General features: G+C 56.5%; 1 protein-coding gene across 4 annotated transcripts in view; it reads left to right on the top strand.

Annotated features, from left to right (window-relative positions):
* The window catches only part of WNT4 (Wnt family member 4), a 29,085-nt gene extending 8,576 nt beyond the window's left edge, over positions 1-20,509 (top strand). For 2 of the 4 annotated variants that reach the window (XM_086715977.1, XM_086715980.1), the window contains exons 2-5: positions 5,800-6,035; positions 16,508-16,639; positions 16,733-16,875; positions 17,495-20,509. In XM_086715977.1, the coding sequence (XP_086572103.1) occupies positions 5,800-6,035; positions 16,508-16,639; positions 16,733-16,875; positions 17,495-17,962 (979 nt within the window). In that variant the 3' untranslated portion in view covers positions 17,963-20,509. Of the gene's footprint in view, positions 1-1,857; positions 3,349-5,799; positions 6,036-16,507; positions 16,640-16,732; positions 16,876-17,494 lie in introns of those variants that run through there. The other 2 variants (XM_086715979.1, XM_086715978.1) reach the window with 2 other exon arrangements.
* Positions 20,510-20,783: the final 274 nt, after the last annotated feature.

The following is a 20,783-nucleotide window of genomic DNA, read 5'->3' as shown; positions in this document are numbered from 1 at the left end:
TGCTCGCTAACTTGCCTCCGGGAACACAGAGCTGGGATTCTGACCCAGTCTGCCATCTCTCTCGCACAGTGTGCCACCCTGTGGGCCGTGCGAAATGATAGGTCTCCAGGACAGGGCCTCGGGATTCGGAGACCGTGGGTGCAGAAACATCCGGAGGCCCGAGAACAGCTGAGGGGCGTGATGGGGACCCGGGGAGCCAGGTGCTGGCCACCCCCGGAGAGAACGTGGTCCTGGGTGGGACCCGTGGCATGCTTGCCTTCACGCGGCCGTGTCTCCCCAGGCGGCTCACTGTTCGGCAGGCACTCCGGTTCCTTCCGGCTCCTCCTCCCGCCTGCTTGGCCTCCTTCCTCCCTGGTGTCCCAGGCACTGCCACTCCTGAGGAGGCTCTAAATGTGGCCCAGGCAGGCAGGGAGGCCAGAGGGAGGGGGCAGAGAGGCCTGGGCTGGCGTCCCAGCCCCCACCTGGATACCCGCGGGGCCAGGACCCACGACACTGATCTGCTTGGCCTCCCAAACGCTCCAGCTATTTCCCGTCTCCTCTCCTCTTGACGCGCAGGGTAAGAGCTGAGAGGAGGCGCAGAGGTGCGGATTTTTCTCTAGGAATTTGTATATTTTTTTTAAAAAGCAAGCAAACCTGGAAAAGCTTGGGACAAGCCCAGCTAATTTTAGTTTCTAATGAAAACAGCAGGTGGCCGAGAGGATCTGATCTCCCTGGCAGGGCCAGGGCCCTCCAGCCTCGCAGGCTTCGGCACGGGCCGGCGGGGAGGGCCTCCTGGGAGGGGCCTGTGGGACCCGCAGCCCCCGTTGGAGAAGATGGGGGCACGAGCTGGCTGGCAGCGGCAGCCGGGGCAGCCCGGGCTGCTGGGGTAACCTGATCGATGGCGGGGCTGTGGCTAGAGTCCTGGGTGGCTGGAGCAGCAGGTGGCAAATTGCTAAGCCTGTACTCAGCAGTGGCAGGAAGAAGCCTAAACTGGGGCAAGGCAACCAGAGCGAGAGAAGGAGCAGAGATGGTCGAGGCCCTCCACGGGCCTGGCCACCTAGCCCAGCGGCAGCCAATACCGATCACTCCCGGGTTCTCTGTGCCCCCCAGAAATGGCTTGTGCAGCCAACATTTGGGCCCGGCCCAGCTCCAGGGTCATCAAGTGGCACACGTGTCTCCGGGGAAAAGGCCGAGCCACCTTAGGGTGCAGAGAGGGGATTCCTGAGGCCCCCAGGAAAATGTGGGTTCTAGCCTCTCACAGCCTCCAGCCCTCAAAGGCAAAGGCAGCCCCCATTTTACTCCCTCACCCCCGCTCCTCCCTACCCTGACGACTCTGCCAAGAGGTGAGCCGAGGGGGACAGAGCCCTCCATCATGCTGTAGGCATTTATTGAGCACCTTCTATGTGCCACAACCTGTGCCGGGCCCCGAGGAGGCCATGGGCCGGACGCGACATTGAGGGTAGTGTCAGCCCCCACGGCTGTCAAACAAGGCAGATCCACAACCGGGGTACAGGAGACACAGAGCTCCCCGCCACTCACTCACTGGCTGTGTGACTTTGGGTGAGTCCCTCCACCTCTCGGGGCCTCAGTTTGCTCCTCTGTAAAATGAGGCTGGGCACCAGAACAAGCGGGCTGTGCGGGCAAGGGCCTGTGATGCCCGGGGTCCCAACTCTCTCCGCCCTGTTCCCAGCTGCACGTCCAGTCCTGGCAGCCAGGCCTTCCCAGGCAAGACTCTGGGACCCAGGAGAATCGAGGTGGGGTGGAGCTGTGTCTCCTGCATGGAAGGGGACAGCTGTTGAGCCAGATGAAGGCAGGGGCTGGGGGGTGGCACTGGTGCCAGCCGTGGGGGGTGGGGGGGACAGGCACACTCCTCAGCGGAAGAGGGTTCTCAGCTTCTTCCTGGAAGCTGTCCCAGTGACTCACGGCCATGGCCACCCAGCAGCCTGCCCCTAAAGCCGTAGGACGGTTATTTCAGGCTGCCTCCCCTCACTGAGTCTAGCCTAGGGGAGAGGGCTTCCCTGGTCTACTTTATTTCTCATTCAATGCAGGGGTTCCTGAGGCCTTTGAGGCTTGGACACCTCCATCCCCATCTGTAGAAGAGGGACTGTCACTCTGACAGAGGGAAAGGCCTCACAGACCCACCAGTTTAGTGTCCCCACGAGGACCCAAGCTCCGGGTAGGCAGGGACTTGCCCAAGGTCACACTGTGGGCTGGTAGCTCAGCCAGGCCTCCCCAGCCAGCATTCCCTACCCAGAGAAGCCCTGCCCTTGAACACCTCCCTCCACCAGGAGCCTGGAGCCTGTACAGCCTGACCTGGCCCATCGGCTGGATGCAGAGGGAACAGGGGCCAGCTCTGTGCCCCCATGCCCTTCAGGGAATAGGGGATCCCACCCTTATTCAAGAGGCCAGGTCTGGATCTGAGCAGGAAAGGATCCAACTTGAGGCCCAACTCCTTGTCCCCTCACCGGTGGCCTCCCAAACATGGACCTGGCCCACAGCCAGTAGCTGGGCTCTTGGCGCCCCCTGCAGGCCAAGAGCACCAGGTGGGACTAGGGCCATAGGGGACCTGGCCCAGGCACGGGGAGCACCCAGACAGGGCTGAGGAGCCAGTGTGTCCCCTCCCCCTCCAGATGCACCCTCCCCTTGCCCCTCCACCACCTTCCCACCCTTGTCTCCCCTCTGGGAGGCTCAGGCTCCTGCTAGTCTCTGCATCCCTGAGGCAGGACCTGGCAGAGAAGACAGGGGGGGCCTCCAGGAAGCAAGGAATGTGGGGAGAGGAAGGGAAGGTTGGATGCCTCAGCCCAAGACCACCCACCTTCTACTCACCCGTGTGCTGCCAGGGAAGTTGGGGGGATCCTCGCAGCTACAGCACACCTCCCGTGGGCCCGGCTAAGAGCCGGCAGCACCAACCACATCAAATCACCTTAATTTCTCACAGCAGCCCTCTGGGATAGGAACCATTATCTCCATTTCTAGATAAAGACAGCTAGACTCAAGCCCCACAACCAGGAGGTGGGGGGCAGGGGGTGGGGGAGCTGATGCAGCCGTGAGGCGGAAAGTGGGTCCCAGAATCAGATCTCCCTCGGGCATAGAAGGAAACATCCCCTGCGGTTGGCCAAGAGCTTCCCCTGAAGTGCCCTCCAGGGCCAGTCTGGCTTCACAGCTGCTCCTGGGAACGTGTCAAAAGCCCAGATGCCCACCCAGCCCCGCCTGGAGCGAGGCCCCGGCACCTGCACTTTCAACAAACCCCACAAACGTTTCGATGCTCAGCCAGATTCGAGAACCATTCCTCTGGGCCAGCCCCCATGCCTGACACACAGAATCCACCTGCTGCTCACACACCTCCGGGGGAGGAGAACTCGGCAACCGGTTGGCAGCCCATCGTCTCCACCTTGACCAGCATCCTTAGGTTGAGCAAACCTGGCTCCCAGCAGCTCCTGCCTGCTGGGGCCAGTTCTAGTCCTCGAGCCACTTAAAACAGCATTGTATCCACTTCAAAGGCTTTGAAGTTGGGCAAAACCGGGTTCAAGTCCCTGCTCCGCCTCTTATGAGCTGGATGACCTTGCACACAAGGCAAACTACGTAACGGGTCTGTGCCTCCGTTTCTTCCTCTATAAAACAGGGGTCCGTTGGCTTTGCTAGGAGGATAAATGCAACAATGTAAGCGAAGTGCTTAGCCTGGTCCTAAGCTGCATGAAAGCTAACTGTGCTTATTACCGTAGTCATAAAAATGTCCCATATTTTAAGAGGGCTTTCTGTGTACTTCTTTGCTCATCATTTATTCCTTTACTTCATTTGGCAAACAAATGGCAAGTTCCTGCCCTACTGCCTCAGACCCCTTGTCAGCCCATCTTTCACACACAGGACCCCCTTTTGCTCTGACCACAGTTCCTTGACTTAGCCAGAACCAGTGGTAACTTCCCCACGTTACAGATGAGAAAACTGAGTCCCATGGAGTGGGCCTTCCCCCTTGATCCTTCTATGGACAAGAAATTTGTGCGGCTTCATCACCTCCAAGCATCTCCACTTCCATGCCTAGAAAGCTCCCCCAGACCAGGGTGGCTGGCCAAGCTCCCGGTGGGGGACTGGCTCACTATAGAGTCGGGGGCAGCAGGATACTCGCTCTCTTTGTTTCGAGCCCCTGTTGTGTGACCGAGACTAAGGGTAGAGCCAGGCTCTGAGTTTCCTCCTGGGAGACGGTGGGAAGGCCCCTTTCCCTCACTCTGCTCACCTGTATAATGGACCAGACTATCTGTCAGGGAGCATTCTGGAAGTCTGCGATACTCTACTCTGTTGCTCCTCCAAGGACCTGGAAGGCAGCCCCTGCCAGCCCCGCCCTGGGAGGGGAGCAGATCATGTCCCACTGAACAGGTGGGAAGTGAGGGCAAGGAAAGGGAGAGGAGGCCTTCAGAGTTACCACTCAGCTCTCCTCCCAGCACTCAGCTCCCCCTTGTGCACCTACTATGTTCACTTGGCCCTGGCCAAGGATGCTAGAGGGGAGGGGGGGGGGCAGGCTGAGGGGCAGTGCTTAGAACAGTCATGGGGTTATCCGGACCTGGGCTCCAAACTAGTAGATCTGCCTCCAAACTAGACAAGCCAGGTGACCCCGAGCCAGTCACTTCACCTATCTGAAACATACCCGGCACTTAGTAGGTGTTCAGGCAGTGCACACCTCTGTCCCTTGGGAGGGACCACTTCTTCCTGACAGGGCCTTTCCCTAGCTCTGCTCCCATCCTGGTGAGCATTCATGTGTCTTGCTTCCGGCTCTCTGGCCTCCTGGTCCCGATCACAGTGTCTGTCCTTAGGTGACACAGAGTCTCAACTTGCCCCTCAACTTACCATGGAGGAGGACAGGCAGGGGGAAGGCCCACAGGGTTTGAAGGGGTTTGAAGCTCAGCTCTGGCACTTGCCATCTGTGTCACCCTCTTAGCCTTCATTTTGGAATCCATAAAATGGGCATAACAATTACCACCTCATAGATGGGAGGCAAGGGTGCAGCAGAATATAGTGACCGCCACCGTGCACGACACATAGTGGGTGTCCAATGAACAGCAGCGCTCCCTCCTGTCCTCCCCTGAAGTAGACACTTTAGAGCCCCTTCTCCCCAAAGGCCGGGTCCCAGAGCTCCCTGACATAAGGTATCTAGCTCGTGATCCCACCATAATTCTATGAGATGGAACCAGATGTTGCCCCATCGTCAAGCCACAAAAACTCCAGGGGCTGACGGACGAGCACGGCACACTGGTTTTAAGCCCTCCTCCCCTGCCACCATCCACGCACTCATCATCTCGAGTCCCCCAGCTGCAGTTGATGCTGGTCACCGTCTGGTGCCCCGGGATGTGGCCGACAGTGAGGGTCTGGGCCTTGCAGCCAGAATGCGGGCTTCGTTCACTGGGGTCCTTGCCTGGGGGTGCGGAAAGAGACACGAGTGCAGCGGTTCTAGCGTCCCAGCTAGAGGGACGTGAAGGGGTCAGAGCCCAGGGGCCAAGTCTGGCGTAACATTGGGGTACAGACGCTGGTGCAGGGGCCACCCTGGGCCAGGAGGGGTCCCGTGGGGGCTCCGTCAGCGTCCCTCTCAGTGCTTTGGCCTGCTTTGGCTGGGGCGGAAGCCTTCTTACGATGAGACGGCACTTCCCCCTCTGGTCCCAAAAGCCAGGCAAGGGGGCCTGTCGCTGGATCCAGAGAGAGAAGGCACAGCCACGAGCCACCACCGGGATGAGTCAGCTCCCAGGGACCTGGGCTGGGCACAGCCTCGTCCCGGCAGCAGAGAGAGGGGGAGGGATCGCTGCACCACACTCCACCCCGCCACCTTCTCCCCAGGTACCTGGCCAAGCTGTCCTCCGTGGGGAGCATCTCGGAGGAGGAGACGTGCGAGAAGCTCAAGGGCCTGATCCAGAGGCAGGTGCAGATGTGCAAGCGGAACCTTGAGGTGATGGACTCGGTGCGCCGAGGTGCTCAGCTCGCCATCGAGGAGTGTCAGTACCAGTTCCGGAACCGGCGCTGGAACTGCTCCACGCTCGACTCCCTGCCTGTCTTCGGCAAGGTGGTGACTCAAGGTGAGGGAGGGGCTCGCGGGAGGTGCGGGGCAGGGGGAGAGCACTGCCTTGGCAGGGGAGCCACGCACTCATGAGTGGCCAGAGCCGTCTGTCACTTACCGGGCTAAACCAGCACGCTGCCGGACGGTCACGAGGACGCCGATGGAGGCGGGCAGAGGGGCCAGAACGGGCGTTGCGGGGGGAGGGCCAGCAGAGGGGTGCTGTTCTCTGTGCGGGGCAACACTCTACGGTCTGCAGTGTTTTGGTCCCCAGGCTGCTGTCCCCATTTTACAGAGGAAGTAACTGAGGCTCAGGCAGGGGAAAGGATGGATTGGCCCAGACCCCCAGCCCCATGCTGTTTTTACCCGAACACTAGGCCTCCTGAGGGAGCCCACCTCATTCGTCTGTATCCTTGATGAGCCATGTGGGGAGCCTCAGCACGTCCTGCTCTGAGACCAGGAAAGAGCAGACCCCGCTTCTGTCCTCCTGGCATCAGGGCAAGCCCAGGAGGGGCAGTAGCTTACACACCAATAGCACAAACTAGGGACCAGACACTGTTTTCAGTAAATACTAACTCATCTGGCCATGGAGATAAGGTTCCATGTTGCAAATGAAGAAACTGAGGCACGTGGAGGTTAAGAAACTCACTCAACGTCACAGAGCTGGCAAGTGGCAGAGCCAGGGCTTGAGCCCATGTAATCCAGCTCCAGGGTCTTGCTCTCACCCACAGTGAGAGAATGCTGTGATGGGGGGAACACAGGAGGCTTGGGAGCACAAGGGCGGACTCCTCCCCTGGCCAGGGCCGGGTGCTCGGAGAAAGCTTTCCTGAGTTAGGCCCTCTGCGGAGATGAGAAATCTGAGAAGGCATTAAGCCAGAGGAAGGTGGGCAGGGCAGAGAACGTTCCATGCAACTGGAAGGCTCCTTGAGAGGTCACTGGGTCAAGCCACTGCCCTCGAGGAAGTGCTCTAAACCAGCTGCCTCTTTTTCTATTTCCTGAGCTTGAAACTGACACTCCAGAGCTGCTACCAGTCGACAGGGCCCTTTGACTCGCTAGGCAGCAGGAGGGCATTGCCTGGGCCAACCTTTGTCTTGGCACCTGTGGTCCTGGACAGCGAGGGCTGCCGGGCTTGTGGCAAACCGTTTGGATGTTGTTGGAAACCAACTGTGATAGAAATTTGGAAGCAATTCTCCTGGGAGCTGGCAGAGGCCAAAAAGCACCGTCGTGCTTGGCATTGCTAAATATCGCTGCTCTGGAGAAGCAGCAGAGACCTAGTGAGTGGCCTGGTAGCAGAGAATATCCTTGGTCGATGGTGCACTGCCAAGGCTCTGGGACCTGCTGTCTGAGGAGCCCCGAATTCTAGGCTCGAACGGCAGACCCCAAGCACAGGAAGGTCCTTGCATGCAGTAGGTGTTTGGTGTTTTAGGTGCAGTGGTGGACAGATCAGCAGAGTGTCAGGCTCTTTCACACCCCCGTGCTTTTGTACATGCTGTTTCCTCCACCCCAAATATTCACCCCTCTTTCTCCACCCGGCATTGTCCCAGCTCCTACAAACCGGTGGTTGCTTTTTCCTCTGAAGCTTTTTGCTTGTGCTGGGGGCTTTTTCGTGTCTTGTTCGTTTGTTTTTGTAATGTTTAGATTATTTTGTAACGTTTTATTTATTTATTTATTTTTTTTTTTTTTTTTTTTTTTTTTTTTTTAATTTCCATCCAAGTTAGTTAGCTTTTAGTGTAACAATGATTTCAGGACTGGATTCCTTAGTGCCCCTTACCCATTTAGCCCATCCCCCCTCCCACAACCCCTCCAGCAACCCTCAGTTTGTTCTCCATATTTATGAGTCTTTTCTGTTTTGTCCCCCTCCCTGTTTTTATATTATTTTTGTTTCCCTTCCCTTATGTTTATCTGTTTTGTCTCTTAAAGTCCTCATATGAGTGAAGTCATAGGATATTTGTCTTTCTCTGACTAATTTCACTTAGCATAATGCCCTCCAGTTCCATCCACGTAGTTGCAAATGGCAAAATTTCATTCTTTTTGATTGCCGAGTAATACTCCATTGTATGTATACACCACATCTTCTTTATCCATTCATCCATCGATGGACGTTTGGGGTCTTTCCATACTTTGGCTATTGTTGATAGCGCTGCTATAAACATGGGGGTGCATGTGCCCCTTCAAAACAGCGTACCTGTATCCCTTGGATAAATGCCTAGTAGTGCAATTGCTGGGTCATAGAGTAGTTCCATTTTTAATTTTTTGAGGAACCTCCATACTGTTTTCCAGAGTGGCTGCGCCAGTTTGCATTCCCACCAGCAGTGCAAAGGAAATCCTCTTTCTCCGCATCCTCGCCAACATCTGTTGTTGCCTGAGTTGTTTATGTTAGCCATTCTGACAGGTGTAAGAGCATAGCTCATGGTGGTTTTGATTTGTATTTCCTTGACGATGAGTGATGTTGAGCATTTTTTCATGTGTTGGTTGGCCATCTGGATATCTTCTTTGGAGAAGTGTCTATTCATGTCTTTTGCCCATTTCTTCACTGGATTATTTGTTTTTTGGGTGTTGAGCTTGGTAAGTTCTTTATAGATTTTGGATACTAACCCCTTATCTGATATGTCATTTGCAAACATCTCCCATTCCTTCGTTTGCCTTTTAGCTTTGCTGATTGTTTCCTTCACTGTGCAGAAGCTTTTTATTTTGATGAGGTCCCAGTAGTTCATTTTTGCTTTTGTTTTCCTTGCCTCCGGAGACGTGTTGAGTAAGAAGTTGCTGCGGCCAAGGTCAAAGAGGTTTTTGCCTGCTTTCTCCTCGAGGATTTTGATGGCTTCCTGTCTTACATTGAGGTCTTTCATCCATTTTGAGTTTATTTTTGTGTCTGGTGTAAAAAAGTGGTCCAGGTTCATTTTTCTGCCTGTCGCTGTCCAGTTTTCCCAGCACCACTTGCTGAAGAGACTGTCTTTATTCCATTGGATATTCTTTCCTGCTTTGTCAAAGATTAGTCGGCCATACGTTTGTGGGTCCATTTCTGGGTTCTCTATTCTGTTCCATTGATCTGAGTGTCTGTTTTTGTGCCAATATTTTTGTAATTTTTTTTAAGTTTATTTATTTTTTGAGAGAGACACAGAGAGAGCATGAGTGGGAGAGCAGCAAAGAGAGAGGGACAGAGAAAAGCCCAAGCAGGCTCAGCGCTGATAGAACAGACCCCGACGCAGGGCTCGAACTCACCAACCTCATGACCTGATCCGATATCGAAAGTCAGACGCTCAGCCAACTAAGCCACCCGGGCACCCCTGTATTTTTTTCGTTTTGATCTAACTTCAAACCTACAGGCAAGTTACAAAACATTGTTTTCATCTCCAGGTGATGGATTTATTCAGTCAGCTACTTTTCTTTTCTTATTGAGGTATAACTGACATACAACATTATATTCATTTCAGGTGTACAACATAATGACTCCACATGTGTATATATTACGAAATGATCACCCCAGTAGGTCTGATTAGCACTCATCACTACACATAGGTCCACCTTCCTTTTCTTATGAGAATTTTTAAGATCTACTCTCTTAGCAACTTTCAAATATGCAACACAGTATTCTTAACCATAGTCACCATGCTGTACATTACATCCTTGTGCCTTACTTATTTTGTAACTGGAGGTTTGTACCTTTTGACCCCCTTCACCCATTTCACTTACTTCCCCACCCCCTACCCCACCTTTGGCAACCAACCAATCTGTTCCCTGTATGTACGAGCTTGGTTTTTCCTAAGAGGAATTCCCATAATGCTCTTTACCTAGATTCAGCAACTGTTTACATTTTAACCCATCTGCCTTATCAATTTCTCTATCTCAATCTCTCTCTCACTCTCCCTTAACACAGACATACAGACACACACATATGCACACGTCTAAACCATCTGTGTTCACACAGCTTTCATTACACCTTTTAGACTAAACTGTAATGCCTGTTCCCTCACCCCACCCCACCACTTTCCTAAACCTTGAACTGTTCTGGGGCGAGGTGATGTCTCCTTTACCTGTTTCCTTTACCTGTCTCCTTTACCTCTTCCATGCCTGGAAGCGCCTGGCATGGAGGACACAGTCAATGGATGTCATCCAATGACAGAAAGCAAGTCGGGGCAAGGACTCAAAAGGGCAAAGAAAGGGAGGCATGGGTTCGGTGCTGGCCTGAAGCCAGTGAAGAACCCCATGGAAAAGTGCCTTCCTCACCTGTGTTTGCGGCAGAAACCAAGGGAGGGCTCATCCCTGGCTCAGCAAGTTTGGGGAAACACTGGGAATCCTACTGGCAATGCGGAAATCTGCTCCAGACTAAAGTCTGAGTGGCTTGGCTGAGCGTCCAACCCCCTCGAGGCGGAGTCAAGGCACCCACACACCAGGCAGACATCAGGGGCGTGTGGAGGAGTCTGATCTCTTCCTATTCATCCATATCCTCACTCTTGTATTTCTCATGTTCTACCCTGGTAAGAGTCCTCTTGGAAAAGTCTTAATTTGTCTCCACTGCACAAGAGGAGGCACCTGCAGGGGAAGCATGGGCAGGCGTGACCTTGGAGGAGTGGCATCACTCCGAGTGGCACCTGTCAGTGAGACCAGCATGTGTGCTTACCTTATAGGGCCCCTCACGAAGGTCCCGTGACACAGGGGGTGGCAGCCCTGAGTGTCCACCCCGACCAAGAAAAGCCATCCTCATCACCAGCTGCTGTCACTGGGGACAGCTACAACAGCAGCAGCCAGTGTGGGCAGGCCTCTTTGGTGGCCACCAGCTTTTGGGGTGATGGCAAGGGTGAGCTTGATTTGGTGCCCACATTCATCAGCTGCCTGGCTGGGGTCATGGCCTCAGACATGGCGGAGGCCCAGGAGCCAAGCCATACTTGGAGAAGAAAAGGAAACCCTTTGCTGACGGCCGCCTGTGTGCCATCTTGCCTCAGATCGCCCTCATGACAACTCTTGAATGTGTGGCGTGCCCCTACTCTACTGCCAAGAAGGGAGGTCCAGCAAGCAGAGGGTGGTGACACACCCCCAGCTCCGGGACCTGCCAACTCTTGGCCCTGAGATCTCAGGCAGGGTCTGTTCCCTCTCCTAGCCTCATAAAGTGGGGACAGTCTCAGGACCAACCTCCTGGGATTTCCATCAGGATTCAGAGATGATGCCTCTGAAGGGCTGGATGGCACTCGAGCCCCACAGGCAGACATTGCTGAGGTCTCGCAGCCTCCAACTCTACACCCCAGCACCCCACCACCTCCACCCTGCTCCTGGCCTACTGAGGCGAGATGGGTGGTAAAATAATGGTGAACAATGAGGACCGTGTAAGTGAGGGCCAAACTGTGTGCTCCAGGCTAAAAATCCACCAGAAACCTGGGGAAATTAGCATCCGGGATGGCCGGGAACGAAGGCAGGAGGCAGTTCTTGGCCGAGGAGGCATTACGGCCAGGTGTGGGATGGCCTCTGTACGTTTTAGTCACTGCTTTGTCCCAGAGTCTAGAGTAAGCACCTGCACATGGTAGGCCACTGATAAATATGTGCTGAATGGATAAAAAAGGTTTGAGGACAGGAGGGAAAGCCACAGAGTCTGGCCAGGGTTCAAGGTCGCCATGAACAGGATACACTGGGGTCTCAGAGCAGGCTGGCCCAAGCATGGCAGGGAGAGGTGGACAAAGCAATGCAAACTCCTCTTCTCCTCTTCCCTCCTTCTGTGGGCAATGCCGTGCCTCTGCCTGCCTCCCCGCATCTCATTCTGTGACCTTGACCAAGGGAGAGGGGACTCAATGAGCCTTGAGGCCCTCCAGCCTCTGGCTGCCATGGTTGCGAGGCGATGGGGTGCACTGGCCGAAGCAAAGTGAAGACTCAAACCCAGGCCCACCTTCCCAACCTCTGAGTGTCTAACATCATCCAGACACCTTACTGACTGTAACATCAGACTAGAGTTAAGAAGTAAACACTTTTCAGTCCTAGGCTGTGACTTACCGAAACCTGTCTTCTCACCTTGATCCTCCATACTGGCATTGTGCTGGGCCCAGGGAAGGTGAGAACATGCCTTCTTTCTGGGTGACCTCCAGGCCAGCCTTTAGGTGCCATCAGATTAAGTTATAGGGGGGCTGGGGTGGGTTCCCAGAGACATTCCGCCACTGGGAGTTCCTTAAGGACAAATCTACCTCGTTTTCCCTGGAGTGTAGCATAGGACTGGGCTTGCAGTGGGTGATCAATAAATGTTTGGCGAGGGAGCAAGCAAGGGAGGAAGTGTCTCTGCCCTAAGGAAGCTTTTAGCCCGATGGCAAACACACAGTTGACTGCCTGGCCTTCAGGGTATAAGCACCCTAATGATCCCTGTTTGCAAATGAATAAAATGGCATTAATCACGACAATAATCACAAAATGTGTCTCAAGTGCCCATTATGTGCCAGGGACTAGACTAAGCATGTTCTGTATTTTACCTCATTAGGTTCCCATAACCACCTGTTGAGGTCAGTGCTTTCATCAGCCCCCGTTCTATGGACAAGAAAATTGAAATCACACATCTAGGGAGTAGCAGGGCAAGGAACAGATCTCAGTCCTGCTGCCTGAGCATCCAGACTCTCCCAATACTCATCCCTGTCTCCAAGGGCTGCTCTGTGCACCACCCTGTGCTGGGTGCTAGGGGGCAAAAGAGAAGTATGGGGACAGCCTCGCCAGGCAAACAAGCAATACACTTAGATGATAAAACCACCTGCAGCCTGATTTCTGATCCTGGGGGCAGGCAGGCCAGCGAGAGCACCAGGAGCCCTGGGAGGTCCAAGACAGAGGGCAGGAAATGTGGGAGAAGTGTGGGGTCTGGCCTGTCTGGGCAGCGCTATCTCGCCCTTGTTAGAGTTGGGATAATGAGGCTCAGAGAGGACAGTAACGCCGCTAGTAAGAGTCTTAATTTACTCTTTGCTCTGTGCTACATCATCTCTTAAATCCAAAGAGGCTTCCTAGAGGTGGTTTCAAGAAAAGGTGAGCTTTTGTAGCTAAGAGAACAAAGGAAACTGGGAGGGCAGGCTGGGGGCAGGGAAGGGGAGAGCACAGGGCAGTGTCTTTCTCAAAGACCAGGGCCTGTCCTGCCCCACCTCCCAGGACTCCCTCCCTGGGTCTGCTTTGGAAACACGTGAGTTATGCTCAAATGGCCCTCCCACCAGGACCCCAGCCTGGTGCCCAGGGGACCACTATGTCCATGGCTTCTTTTAAGCCCAACTCGGCATCCACGGCTTCTTCTCCAAACACTTCTTCCTACTCGAATGTCCTTCCTTCCCACATCGGGGCAGGGGGGAGTGGGGGGCATCGCACGTGACGTGCTCAGAAGGGTACAGGCTTTGACTCACCCAGGCTTCGGTTCTGGTTCCCGCTGAGCCGCTGACCGGCTGAGGGACCTGGACCCCAGGGCCTCACTCCTTCCTCCAGAACAGAGCTGGAGAGAGCTGGGTGCCCCATTTGTCATGAGCCATAGACAGCACTTGGAAAGGACCCTGGCACTTAGTAGGCCCTCAGAAAGGGGAGCTATTACTGGGTCCACAGGACCCCTCGGAATTCCCAACCCCAGGCAGCCCTGGCACCTTGAAAAGATGCCACTGAGGTGGGACCCAGCAGAGCCACTTCCGCTCCACACGCTGGAGCACGGGGAGGAGGAAGAAAGAAGCTGGGTGTGGGGTGTGGCAAATGGCTTCATGGAAGGCCAAGCAGGTTGCAGGGCAGCTACTGGCACCGAGGGGTCTGCCTTACCACCAGCTCTGATGTCCCAGGAGGACAAAGCCAGATCTGTCTCCCTGCTGCAGCTGGAACAGGCAACCCTCCCCTCCCCACCCCCGCCCCGACCAGGGGGCAGCTATCTTCTATGACATGTGGGGATCTCCCTCTGCTAGGCTTGCAGGAACGCCACAGTCCCTTTCTGTCATGGCAGTCTCTGCCAGGTGCCCCGCTAGTGAGCAAGGCTCCAGCCTGGACACCCAGGCAGAGGAGAGGAGCAAGGAGGGGCCACAGCCCTGGAGTCAAAGGGCTGGGACCCAGAGCCAGTTAGAAAAGGCTGCTGGAGCCACTGCTATGGGCCTTAGGGGCATAGTGGCTTGGCCACATTCTCCAGGCCTTCTGGGGCCTCCGGTGTGGAGCACAGGCCAACTGCTCACCGTCTCCCGGTAAGGAGCCCACAAATGGGACTGAACTTGTACTACAGAACTTAAGATTTAGGGCAGACCTAAGAAAGCCCATCCTGGCTTCACACACAGGAGGTAGGAAGCGATCCACTGCAGGTGTATTCCTGCAGGCTCTGGGCTCCACGAGGACAATGTCAAGGTTGAAAGCTCTGCAGCCAAACTTCCTGAGTTCACATTCTAGTTCTGCCGCTTCCTGACTGGGTATTGTTGGTCAAGTTGCTTCACTACTCGGTGCCCCAGCTTCTTCGTCTATAAAAAGAGGATGAAAAGTCTCCTCTCCATAGGGTTGGGGTGAAGAGTATATAAATTATGTGAAGTGCTTAGTCAGTGCCCAGCACAGAGGGAGCTCTCTATACGCTTTAGCTCTTATGATTTTCCCTCCACGATCTCTTCCTTCAGGCCCACTCCCAAGCTGAGAAAACCAGAGGGTCCTGTACCCAAGGCTGGGGCAAGGGGGATCTGGAGTCCTGGTAGATGGATGTTGGTTTGGGGAATGAGGCAGAGGTCTCCCTGAACAAATTGACAGGGAACCTTGCACACCAGGGCTACCAGCACTCAGGGGAGGAGAGGAGCCCAGATATCCAGGGAGGACCAGGGGCTGCCCGAGAGTCCGGAGAAGCAGGAGTAAGGACCAAACCCAGCCGAGCGCTGGGGCCACCTTACCAGTCCCATTGGCCCTATCTCCCACTTTCCCTTCCCCCTTGGTCTTTGGGGCGAAGATCTGTGCTGGTTCAGGCCTGGAAATACCAGAAATACCAGAAACTAAAGTCGTCCCTCTTTGGGCGGCCACAGCACAAAACCAACCAACATGATCCTGTTATTAGCCTCGATTAACTTGGAGAGGATTCCACCTCAGGCCGTCGAGGTCCCGTGGCTCCAGCCAAGGCCCCCGATGCTGGCCCAGAATGGCCAAGCCAGGACAGAGGGTGGGCAGTGGAGAGTGGGTGGTGGGCGGTACCCCCGGTTCAAGGGCGGAACACAGAACAGGTTGTCCGGAGCCACCGGGGCCTGAGCCGCCCCCCACCCCAGCGCTCGGCTTCTGCTGCCTGTCCACAGACGTGGGCACAGAGGAGGTGATTGTTTCCATCTGACCACGGCAACTGCTCCCAGGGGCAGCCAAGAGCACAGGCCTGGGTGTCACGGTGGTAATTGCCAACCACGGGGCCAAAACCTGCCCCCTCCACTCCTGCGGACACAGACACTCCAGCAAGAGACAGAAGGACAGTCACAGGCACACAGAGGCCCTCACAGAACCCAGAAGAGGAGCAGGGCCTGTCTGGTCACACACCCAGCGAGCCACGTGCACGTGCACTACACGCACCACCAGCACCACCCACAGGCCCAGAAAGAGGCTCCGCAGCAGCTACACCCTGAGGCACAGTTCCTAGGAGGATAAAAACACCCATTCAGGCAGGGGGCGAGGACAGGCACCAAGACAGGACTGCTAAGAAGTCAGGGGGCAGAAGGGGAAGAACAGGCAGCAGAGGCAGACGGACCTGTGTTTGAGTCCTGGTTCTGTCACCTCCTTGCTGGGTGACTGGGAACAAATCGCTTCCTCTCCCCAAAGCCGCACTTTACCATCTGTGAAATGGGCACAAATACGGCTCCCCAGTAGCAGGGGGCATCCTCTCCTCAGCACTGGTCCTGGTAAACAGTAGGGACTGTCACTAACGATTTACTGTCACAGGGGTGGAAGGAAGCAAAACGGCCTCAGCAGAAAGGGCTGGGGCGGGTTGATAGTGCAGGGGGACCCCCTCGGGGCACGGGGGGCAGCTGGGGGGTAGGCATGAATAGAATGCAGGTTTTAAAAGAAGCCAGACCTGGGCTGGTGGTCCGGCTCTGCTGTTTCAGGGCCCTGGCAGTCTCGGTAAGTCGGCTCCGCTCTGTGCACCTGTCCTGTCTGTCTCCCCTGATGATGTTAATGTTAACCACGCGCCCTGGAGAGAGGCTGTGACCACGGTGTCCTCAGTCCAGTCGGGGCACTGCGGCTGGACTGTCTGCCTGCTCAGCCATGTGTTGTGTGACCCGGGACGAGGCGGCTGATCCGTCCATAGACTCCTTACCTCACGGGTGCTGTGCATACGAGCCGATCGGCGCACGAGCAACGGCGAGCAGCGCCTGGGACGCAGCAAGCGCAGTCGGTGGCTGGTCCGGGCAGAACACACACACACACGGCCAGGGTACCTCCTAGCCGTCAGGCAGGCCTGCCTCCCCGTCTCCACGTGCCTGCCTCGAGGGGCTCCCAGGTACCACTCCCCACAACAAAGGAAGGAGCCGGGCGGAGCCCCGGGACCCAGCCCTGCCCTCCCTCTGCCTCCCACAGGGACCCGGGAGGCGGCCTTCGTGTACGCCATCTCTTCAGCAGGTGTGGCCTTCGCGGTGACGCGGGCATGCAGCAGCGGGGAGTTGGAAAAGTGTGGCTGTGACCGGACGGTACATGGAGTCAGCCCGCAGGGTAAGTGTGGGAGGTGGGGTGGGGTGGGGTGGGAGGGGGGGGGAAGGGGGGCGGCCCCGCCCTCACCACGGCCACTGTGCACCCCCTGCACAGGCTTCCAGTGGTCGGGATGCTCGGACAACATCGCCTATGGCGTGGCCTTCTCCCAGTCCTTCGTGGACGTGCGGGAGAGAAGCAAGGGGGCCTCATCCAGCCGCGCCCTCATGAACCTCCACAACAACGAGGCTGGCAGGAAGGTAGGGTGGCGCTTCTCCTGCCACTACCACCACCGGGGCGGGGGCGGGCTGGGCAGGGCGCCTGGAACACTCTCCCACCCTCGCACCACTCGGGAACATTTGCGCAGGCTCCCACCAGCACTTGCGTGGGCCGGAGGGGTATGGGGCGGCGGGTGGGGGAGCAGACAGGTAAGCAGGTGTCACAGAAGCGCGTACGACACACACACACCCCCTTAATAAGCAGCAGAGCCGGGATCTGAACCTCGTGTCGATGCACAGATCGTGTGCGTTAACTAGGATACTGGCTGCCTGCTCCTGCTCCTGCTCCTGCTCGAGGTTCCCGTGCAGACTCAACGCACCTCTCCCGTCCTGCCCCCCATCGTGTCCCTCACCACGCAGTTCCAAAACGATGCCCTTCGGGAGGTTTCTCCTCCGTCACTGCAAGCGCCCCAAGGGCAGGGACAAAGTCTCCCACCGTCCCCAACACAGCCCACCAGCCCACCCTGGCAGACAGCGGGTGCTCACTCCGGAAGCAGGACGCCCGTGCTCCCGTCCCCGGCCCGCCCCGGGTCCCAGCCCCGCCCCAGCCTCCCCGCTGGCCGTCTCCTGATGGCCCCTCTCCCCTCCCCGCCCCCTGCAGGCTATCCTGACACACATGCGGGTGGAGTGCAAGTGCCACGGGGTGTCGGGCTCCTGTGAGGTAAAGACGTGCTGGCGAGCCGTGCCGCCCTTCCGCCAGGTGGGCCACGCACTCAAAGAGAAGTTCGACGGCGCCACCGAGGTGGAGCCACGCCGCGTGGGCTCCTCCAGGGCGCTGGTGCCGCGCAACGCACAGTTCAAGCCACACACGGATGAGGACCTGGTGTATTTGGAGCCCAGCCCGGACTTCTGCGAGCAGGACGTGCGCAGCGGCGTGCTGGGCACGAGGGGCCGCACGTGCAACAAGACGTCCAAGGCCATCGACGGCTGCGAGCTGCTGTGCTGCGGCCGGGGCTTCCACACGGCCCAGGTGGAGCTGGCCGAGCGCTGCAGCTGCAAATTCCACTGGTGCTGCTTCGTCAAGTGCCGGCAGTGCCAACGGCTGGTGGAGCTGCACACGTGCCGGTGACAGGCAGCGTCAGCCCCGCGCCAGCAACCAGCTCGCGGCCCGAGGGAGGCCGGTAATTTAAACAGCGCCCCCACACCTACCCCAAGGGATACTGGCTGTACTTTTTGTTTTGGTTTGGTTTTTGGGTCCTCCTGTTATTTATTGCTGAAACCAGGCGGGCGGCCCCAAGGGCACCAGCCAGGGCCTCCTCGAAGCCTGGGCCTTTGTGGCCGCCACTGACCAAAGGGATCTCGCTCGTGCCTCTGGCTGTCCACATGTGGCCACTGCTGACCACTCGGTTGTTAACTGCATCTGTTTTTCTACTCACAGACTTCAGCTGGGTAATGAGGAGCATTGGTCACATGCCTACTGACCCTGCCATGTAGGGAAGGAGGCGGCCCTATGGCAGGGGGAAATCAGTGCCATCTGGAAGGAAGCTGCACCCCTGCACGTACACACCGGCCCCTGGCAGCTTCAGCCTGGTCTCCCAAGCCCCTGGAAAGGGAACGGGCAGATACCAGCTCAAGGGCAAAGGGTTCGTTTGGCCCTCCATGGGCGGCCGGAGGTTCAGTCTCTGTGGGACCTTCCAGGCAGGAAGAGCAGGCGAGACAAGGGCAAGAGAAGGTGCTAGTCCCACCCTGGAGCCCAGCCCCCCCAGCCCCCCCAGTCAAAGCCGCCACTCCCTGGTCACTCCCAGACAGGAGCACCAGCTGCCATCTTGGACCAGAGGTCCCAGCCAGGCCTTTGCAGCGACACCTCTTGACGTGTCTCCTCACAGTGCCACTCGTCTGTGAGACGAAGAATGGACATCACACATGCAGAGGAACCCGGCCAGTGGAAAAGCCCTGTCCCACCCATTATTTCACTCACTGAACCGAATTTACTGAGCAAATACCATGGTCTGAGCCCTGTACTGGGCCATCCCATAGGACGATCACAACAGTCCTGGGAGGTGCACAAGACAGATGCTTGTGCCCATTTTACAGCAGAAGGGGGCACTGCTCAGCCAGGTCCCAGAGCACGCTAATCAGAAGCACAGCCAGAAGAGCCCTCCAGACAAGGTTCCTCCTGGGCGCCTTACCCAAAGGCCCAGGAACTGGAGGTCTCCTTGGGGAGGAAGTGGGGCCAGGAAGTAGCAGAAGCCACAGACCACAGGCTAGACAAGCGGCCACATGGCTCCAGGGCGCAGAAGATGGACAGCTAGAAGGCTGGCGAAGTGAGGTGTCCGCAGCTGAGGCGACCCTGCCCCCAGGTACCCTGGGCACTGAAGAAGAGCCCCCCAGAGAAATCACCAGCAGCCTGGGCCTGGCCCTGCGCCCCAGCCAAACCAGCAGGAGCACAGCCCAAACTTCTGTGACCAGGACATGCACACAGCAAGACTCGGCCTGACCCCACTGCTGCTTCTCAGGTGGGCTCCCAACCACCATAGGAGCTCGCTGTCAGCTCAGTCTCCAAATTGCCCCCTTAATGGGGCCCCAGGCTCCTGGTTCGAGATCTTGAGCTCTGGGATCCCCAGCTGGAGACTCTCAGACCCCAAGCTCTTGGTTCCAGGGTTCCATGTCTGAATTCAAAGTCCCAGATTGAGAATATGGGTTCTGGCCTGTAGAAGCTCTCCTCCAGGCCTTGTGGTTTGTGCCTCCTGGTGCTGGCTTCCTCACGAAGAAAGGGTCAACACCCTTGGCCCCAAGCCAAACTCTCTGCTCAACGTCCATCCAAGAAGGCCAAAACCAAGTGAGATGCTGCAGCCACACTGGAATGAGGGGTAATCTTGGGGCCGGCAGGCTCTGATGTGGATGAAAGCTGAGCCCACTAAGTGTCCCCACAGCGGCCCAGCTGGACTCACTGCTCCTCTGGCAGGCTCTGTTCAGCTGTCTGCTCAGTGCCAGGGAAAATGCTATCCCTCACTGGCAGAGGCCAGACCCAGACAAAGAAAGCATGGGAGACCCCTCCCCCTCCAGAGACAGGGCAGAGCCACTCTCCCCCACCCCCAAATCCTGTCCTCAGAGCCAGAGGACTGGAAGGTCCAGGCTGGATGCTGGTATTATGGATACTGCCCCAGGAAAAAATGAGAGGGTCTGTGTCCGCTCACAGGCTTCACCTTTCCACCTGCCTGGGGGCTCTCTCAAAGCTGACCACCCTGGGGTTCTGAAGGGTATGGCCTCTGTAAAGCAGACTAGAATCTAGGAGCCTCTGCCCAGTCCTACCATCACCAGCACCCCAAAGGCCAAAGGGACCCACAGCTACATGAAAATGGAGCTTCCTTGGAAACACCCAGCTCCCAACTGTCCCAAATAAAGAGGAGGAACCAGCCCATGCCTTACATAGCCCACCCACTCTGGAAGCTGGCCAGAGGTTCTGAGTCCTGCCCGAAACTCTCTCCATTAGTCTCCACAAGGCAAAGGTGATGTCCTCTGAGGCCAAGGGCTAGATAAGCCCCAGCTCTGGATGCTGCTACCCCTCTGCTGCCCATACCCCATCCTCTAATTTTTATACTAGGCCCCTTGCCATTGTGACACCCCCATGAAATAGTCTGATGCACGATAAAATGATTATTTCTTTATCTTGTAATTGTGAAAGTGACTTCTTTTGTAGAAAAGGGAGGAGAGAGACATGGGGAAGGACACTGAAAAACACAGACAACTACTTAACGAATTCTAGATATGAGGACCCTCCTGGCCCTCTTTCCGTCTGAACTACTGGTTTGACGGCCACACAGAAAAAACCCACCTGCATGCTGTCTGGAATCCCCCTTTTATTTTTTTTCAACGTTTTTTTTTTTTTTTTTTTTTTTTTTGGGACAGAGAGAGACAGAGCATGAACGGGGGAGGGGCAGAGAGAGAGG

The sequence above is a fragment of the Puma concolor genome, chromosome C1 (genome assembly GCF_028749965.1).
Source record: "Puma concolor isolate L17-30 chromosome C1, mPumCon1.1.hap2, whole genome shotgun sequence".
Lineage (NCBI taxonomy): Eukaryota > Metazoa > Chordata > Mammalia > Carnivora > Felidae > Puma > Puma concolor.
The sequence above is the reverse complement of the archived record's forward strand: the minus strand, read 5'-3'. Positions and strand labels throughout refer to the sequence as shown.